The sequence below is a fragment of the Poromitra crassiceps genome (genome assembly GCF_964638095.1).
Source record: "Poromitra crassiceps genome assembly, chromosome: 17".
Lineage (NCBI taxonomy): Eukaryota > Metazoa > Chordata > Actinopteri > Beryciformes > Melamphaidae > Poromitra > Poromitra crassiceps.
The window spans coordinates 4278866-4286125 of record NC_139635.1 but is presented as its reverse complement, the minus strand read 5'-3'; the positions used below and the strand labels follow the sequence as shown (position 1 = coordinate 4286125).

Sequence of the window (7260 nt, the reverse complement as noted above, 5' to 3'; positions counted from 1 at the left end):
ATACCAGATGTAGCCCTCCCACCAAACCTTGCTCATTTACATAAGATGGATTACTGAAAGCATGGGAGGAGCAATGGTGAGAGGTACCAGTAATATCCTCGTTATCTAGGTTCTCACTATAGTCACTAAGAGGCCCCAGTTAGCCACAAGAATACACTATTATAGCTATACGGTACACTGAACACAAAATCTCCCATGCAACACCAACAAAATTATAACCTGTTAAACTCACACAGCTGTTAGCTTATTCCCCAAAAAGAAATCAACAATACACAGACCACAGATACTCCCTTTAAAGTGAAACACAGTGTATTGTTTATTCACAAACACACTCTTATCCTGTTATCAACATATAATATAATAGCCTAGACTAAATACCCGGGTTTTACTAACGTCTGTGGTACCACTCGTTGGCGCGCTTGTTGGAGCTCAATGAAATCCAATCCAGAAGGAAAAGTCACTTACTCACAGTCTCGTCTGTAGTGATGCAACTACCTCCCAGAGAAACCACTCCAGCAAGATACACAGTCCTGAACCAGTAGTCCTCTCGCCCGGTTATTCTGCTCCGATGAGAAACCTCTCTCTCCTCACCCAAGGCCAGCGAAGATCCTCCCAGTAGGGCTGCCAGACGTAGGCTGGCGCTGAAATCCAGGGGAGTTGAAACGAGGCCGCACGGCGGACACGGGACCAATTAACTAGGCTGAACAGCACTGCTCAATTTTCGGCTCCGTAGCCGTGCTGAGTCCGCTCCTTTCTCAGGAGAAACTATCAGGATACAGACAGCTCTACCGCTGTGACTGACTGACTGATTAGATGACTGACGTACTGACAAACGTTTTATCAGCAACTGACTATTTTGATGTCTCTGTCTGTCGCGCTGTTCACTTGACACCTCGAGCTTCTCCTGCCCGTCACAACTTTTTCTCTAGGCACTGATGCGTCTGACTGACTCCTGTCAATCACTCCCGCCCACAACATTAATGATTGGACAAAAAACACGCACTGACCAGGTAATAGGTTAAAACTTTGCGCATTGCGGTAAAATAAACATTCCTTACTGGTCGATAAGTTGGTATCATGTGTCCATCATTAATTACAGGCATGTTCTTCTTAACCCTTTAGGCTACCAGTTAACTGATCAGTAGGCCTACATACAAGCAGGTTTTAAGAGAGATAAAAGGAACCACTTAGTTTCTCTCATACATATGTCTCCATTTGACACCACACAATATGAAGTTGGACTAATTTAAATTATATTTTACAGGGGCACTACACTCTCCCCCCACCAAAACAGTCATGTCCTCATGACGAGGATGAAGAACATGTTGGAACAGAGTCTCCCACAGAATAAAGAAAAAAAATGAACAACATGTACATTTGTCAGTTTTCTTTTCTTTGCTCCCCCCACAAATACATACACACTAACTTATCCACTTACAAAGTGTGCTTATGTACCAAACAACAGGGATAAGGGGGATAGACTGGGAAACTGAGTCCTTCCGGACTATTACCGGGTCAACTGTGTGTGTCTTGACAACAACGGAAGACTGGGTTCCAGGTACGTCATAGGTCAGTCTCTCAGGGGCTTTTCTCTGTCGTTGAGGCCTTGTTGTCTTCTCTTGTCTATCTTGTGCATCCTCTTCTCTTCTATCCGGTGCATCCTCTTCTCGTGTTTCTTCTACAGGCTCTTCTTGTTCAAGAACTTCCTCCTGACGTGCCTCTTCCATGTGTGGCATACATTCGATTGCTGCATCCACCTCTGAGATCACTGCAGGCAGGTCAAGGTCCAGATCCAGACTGAATGGTTCGGCATGCTCCCTCATCTGATGTGGAGTATAGTAGTCATACCACATACCAGTCTCCTCCTCATCATCGGAATGAGATTCACCTCCCTCTTCCTTGTCAGGACATGTGGCATCAATAGGACCAGAGGAGTCTTCTTTCTTTCTTTTATGCCTTGGACTTCTCCTTTTACGCTTTGGCAGCTCTGGCAAACTCTCTGGTTCCAAGCGTACTTCCTGTCCCAACGGCAGCAGATGGTTTCTATGCAGCACTTTCACAGGCCCATCTCCACTTTCTGGTCTGAGTCTGAATACTGGCAGATCTGGCATCTGGCTCTCCACAATGTACTCAATTGACTTCCACCGGTCAGCTAGCTTGTGCTTTCCCTGCAGACCAAGATTCCTGATCAACACACAATCGCCTGGAGCCAGAGGAAAATAGCGAACCTTCTGATCGTACCGTTGTTTATTCCCATCGTTCTTTTTCTTAGCCATCATTTCAGCCAACTGGTATGCAGCCTGAAGTTCACGCTTCAGGTTCTTCACATATCTCACATAGGACTTTGTGGAAGAGCCATCACTTGAGACGCCAAAACACAAGTCTATGGGCATCCTAGCTTCACGTCCGAACATGAGAAAATAGGGCGAATAACCAGTAGACTCATTTTGCGTACAGTTGTATGCATGGACTAAGTGACTGATATGTTGGCTCCATTTGCTCTTCTTCACAGGATCAAGTGTCCCGAGCATGTCCAGCAGGGTCCTATTGAAGCGCTCAGGCTGGGGGTCACCTTGAGGGTGATAGGGAGTGGTCCTTGATTTCTTCACCCCTAACATGCTCAATAGCTCATGGATGAGACGACTCTCAAAGTCTCTCCCCTGGTCGGAATGCACTCTGTTTGGCAAACCATAGTGAACAAAGTACTTTTCCCACAGCACTTTTGCCACAGTAGTAGCTTTTTGGTCCCTTGTTGGAAAAGCTTGTGCGTATCTGGTGTAGTGGTCTGTAATGACTAGTACATTGCACACATTACTGGCATCAGGCTCAATGGACAAGAAATCCATGCAGATGAGATCCATGGGACCCTCACTGGTCAGATGAGACAAACAAGCAGCCCTCTTGGGTAGTGTCTTCCTCTGAATACATCGTGCACATGACTTGCAGTACTTCTCTATCTCTGTCTTCATGCGAGGCCAATAGAACCTTTTTCGCACTAGACCGTAGGTCTTATCAAAACCTAAATGGCCAGAGTCATCATGTAAAGACTTGAGCACAGTCTTCCTCAACTCCTGAGGCAGCAGCAGTTGGCGGCGAACTGGTTTGTTAGGTGGATGAGCAACTCTATAGAGGGTGGTGTCTTGAAGTTTTAGCTTATCCCACTCCTTAAGCAACAGAGGGATGTCACCATGCTTCTCTTTGACAGCTTTGTTCACATTGTTTTGACGCACAGCTTTCCATACTTCCCCAATACATGGGTCTTCTTGCTGAGACCGAGCAATCTCTGCTGAGCTTATCTTCGGCAGCTGTTGACTACTGACTGAGGATAAGTTGCAGTAGGCTTCTGGTACCGCATTCGGGGAAGTGCCAAACAGATCTATGGCCCGGTGTGGCCGTGAACGGTTCAGGTTGACAACATGAGCACTATAACACATGGCTTGGACATTTGTAGCGGGAACATTTGTCCAATCCCCGTTTTCTCTACTAGGATGAGGCCGACGAGACAATGCATCTGCATCGATATTCTGCTTGCCAGGTCTGTACTTTAGGCTGAAATCATATGTGGACAAGGCAGCCAGCCAACGATGACCTGCAGCATCTAACTTAGCCGAAGTGAGTACATAGGTCAATGGGTTATTGTCCGTACGTACTTCGAACTTCACGCCATAAAGGTAGTCATGCAATTTGTCAACAACTGACCACTTTAGCGCAAGGAATTCGAGCTTATGGGTCGGGTAGTTCTTCTCAGAAGGACAGAGACTTCTGCTGACAAATGCGACAGGACGTAGACCTTCACCTTGATCCTGATATAGGACACCACCTAAGCCTTCCCTACTGGCGTCGACATGCAGGACATAGGGCAGTTGCGGATCAGCAAACGCGATGACGGGGGCCTCTGTGAGACTCTTCTTCAGCAGTTCAAAGGCGTTCTCACATCTTTCATCCCACCTGGCACCAAACGGTTCTGACGGGTGATAGAGCTTCTGAGAGCCTTTGTCTCCTGCCTTTTTTCTGGGTCTGCCAACAGTAATGCAGCCTTGCAGCAGCTGGTTGAGGGGGTGACTCACTCTGGCATAATCCTTCACAAACCGCCGGTAGAACCCACAGAATCCAAGGAACGATCTGAGAGATGTGATGTTCTCAGGGCGGGGCCAGGACTTCACAGCCTCTATCTTTGAGGGATCAGTTGCAACTCCATCTGCAGACACGATATGCCCAACATAGTTCACTGAGGTGCGGCAGAACTGGCATTTATCCAGAGATAACTTTAGCCCTTCCTCTCTGAGCCTATCCAGCACTTTCAGGAGGCGTTCCTCATGTTCTTCGAGGGTTCTGCCAAAAATTATCAGGTCATCTAGATAGACCAACACTTCCAGCAGATTCATGTCACCGACTGTCCTCTCCATGATTCTTTGGAAAGTGGCTGGAGCACCACAGATTCCCTGAGGCATCCTCTCAAACTGGTAAAAACCAGCTGGACAGATGAAAGCAGTTTTTTCTTTATCAGCCTCACTCATGGGGATCTGATAGTAGCCACTCCTGAGGTCAAGAACACTGAACCATTTGCTCCCATTCAAGCTTGCCAGCGCATCTTCTATGCGGGGCACTGTGTATTGATCAGGAACTGTTCGACGGTTCAGCGTCCTGTAATCCACACACATGCGGATAGTCCCATTTTTCTTACGCACCACCACTATGGGTGAAGCGTAGGGGCTCCTGGACTCTGAGATGATTCCTGCCTTTTTGAGGTCATCTAGATGCTTCCTCACATCTTCCACATCTGCTGGAGCTAGTCGTCTTGAACGCTCCCTAAAAGGTCGATCATCTGTTACTCGGATGGTGTGTTCTGTGCTCTTTGCACATCCAACATCGAATTCGCTGCATGAGAAAACTTCCTTTCGCTCCATCATCTTCTGAACCAACCGCTCCTTCCATTCTGTTGACACTGGGGAGTCAGCGAAATTGAAAACAGAGGGTGTCAGTTCATCTGGAGCTTTGCACAACTTCTCTGCAGGTGCAGATGCCAAGACATCAACGGGGAACATGTGAGCAATGGGCATTCCACGCTTTAGAGTCACTTCACGAGTGGACACATTTCTCACAGTGACTGTGATTCGACGGCAGTGAGCAGCAGCAGTCTTCTTGAGTTCAGGCAGTACCAGCAGTTCTTCAGGAAACTCGCCCCCCTCCAAATGGTCTATGAGGACTGCTTGTGAGGAAAGATCCCCTGGAAACTTTGGGATGCCGGTGACAGTTGCAGCTCCCCCTGGGGGTAACGTCAGAGTCTTTGTTTTTGCGAGCCAGACAGTGCCTCTTTTCGAGTGAGTACTGTCATCAGGAGTTTCCAGCAACTTTTGGTAGGCTCCTTTCATCACTGGGTGAATTTTCATGATGCTCAGAAAATTATTCCCTCCCTTTTCCTTGCAGACTTCCATCAGTCTCCGTACCACAGAGGTGTTGGTCCCTACCAGAAGGGAGTGTTCACTTTTTCTGGCCAGGTCTGGGCACACGAGCGCAAGTGTTTCCATGGTCTCTGTTACTCCAGCTACATCCCCTCCAAACTCAATCTTCAAGCACAGATAGCCATCATAGGGATATTGCTCAGTGCTAAGCCCCCATATTTCCAAATCCTCGATTGGCGTTAATGGCAGGTGCTTCAGATATTTGTCATAGAAGGAGCGGTAGAGAAGGGTAACTTGAGACCCGCCGTCAAGCAAGGCTTTAGCATAGATGCCCTCTATTTGTACTGAGACAACATAACTCGGACCCACTAAGCCTTCAGGCAGAACAGCCTTTGTTTCTTTCAGCATTTCGCACTTGGTGGAACGTGTATTTCCCGGGGCGGCAGACCGTTCCCTTACTGGGCCCCTGGGAAGTTTCCCTCCGGCCGTTTCAGTTTCAGGAGACGTTGGTTGACTCTTCTTAGATTCTCAGGATTCTGGCATTCACGCTGAAAATGCCCATCTTCCCCACACCTATAGCAAAACACACTGGCACGGTTCAGCATTTTTACTGGAACTCTCTCTTGGGGTTGTGGTCGTGAGTTCCTCCCGCCACCCTCTTGAGGACTTGACTGTGGAGGCTTTGCATCTGTTGTCGACATGGCTACTGTGGCAGAGCGCAGGCTAGCAATTTCACTCTTTAGCCCCTGTATCTCCTTTCTCAGCAGCTCTACTTCCCTGGTCTTGTCAGTGGGAGCGCTGAGGGCAGTGGGAGTCACGGCAGGTGTGACACAAGCGGAGGCAGCAGCAGTAGGAGATAATTCGACAGGCAACACCATGGCGGAAGTGACTCCCTTCTTGGCACCATGTCTGTCAAGGATCATGTCTTCCTCTTCTCTCACTTCATGGAGCAGGTCAGCAAAACTGGGGGGTGATCTGAGTTTATATGTCATCCTGATACGAAGGGCCACCAGATTGTTAGACAAAGCTCCTCTCACTACTTGCTCAATACGAACACGGTTCATGTCAGACAACTCAATTCCACCTTTACGGTACACAGAGTGCAACAATTTGTCCAGTCTTAGCAGATATGCTGAAAGCTTTTCCACTTCAAACTGGACTGTATTGCGAAACCTAACCATAAGGTCAGAGGCACTCTCAGTTGTCCCGAATGCATTCTCAATTGCGTTGAGGTAGTCATCTGCAGTCGCACTGGGGTTAGTGACTCGTAAGAACCTGATAATATCTGCAGCCGGTCCTTTAAGACTCTCTGCTACTCTCTGTTTCTTCACAGTGTCAGAACATTGCCACTCCTCAAGCATGTTGGTGGTCTGTTCAGCCCACGCATCGTATTCTTCTTCTCCATTTGGAGTAGGCTTCACGCCGGAGAACATGCGTAGCTTGCGATAGCTCTGTATCTCAGCAGGGCCAACTTGACACTTCTCAACCAAGGAGGATATTGCATTCACCAATGTGGTGTTCAAATCAGATGGAGTAGGCGCAGGGGTAGCGGAAGTAAATAGGCCTTTAACCTCAACGAAGGTCTTCCCTTCATTCATCAGAAATGCCATCAGCTTTGACTGAAAGTCTCCTCCCGCTGTGGAGGCTGGAATTGGCTGTGTGTCCACAAAATGTACTGGCCAGGGACCGAACCCATCTTGAGGCCCCACTTCCTCTGGTACTTTGATTTGGGTCAAATAAATGCTGGTGTCAAATAAAAGGAACTGGCTTTTACGTGTTGCATCGAAACAACGACCCATTATTTTAGTACGACCAAATACTTTGGCAGCATCCACCATACTGTAAACTTGTACATCTG

General features: G+C 47.9%; 1 protein-coding gene across 1 annotated transcript; it reads right to left on the bottom strand.

Moving 5' to 3' along the window:
• Positions 1-5857: 5857 nt before the first annotated feature.
• LOC310792013 (paraneoplastic antigen Ma1-like) lies at positions 5858-6835 on the bottom strand (the record flags this gene model as incomplete). Its single annotated transcript, XM_083653695.1, has 1 exon — positions 5858-6835. One exon carries the CDS (start codon positions 6833-6835, stop codon positions 5858-5860), a length of 978 nt encoding a protein of 325 aa, XP_083509821.1.
• Between the last annotated feature and the right edge of the window lie 425 nt (positions 6836-7260).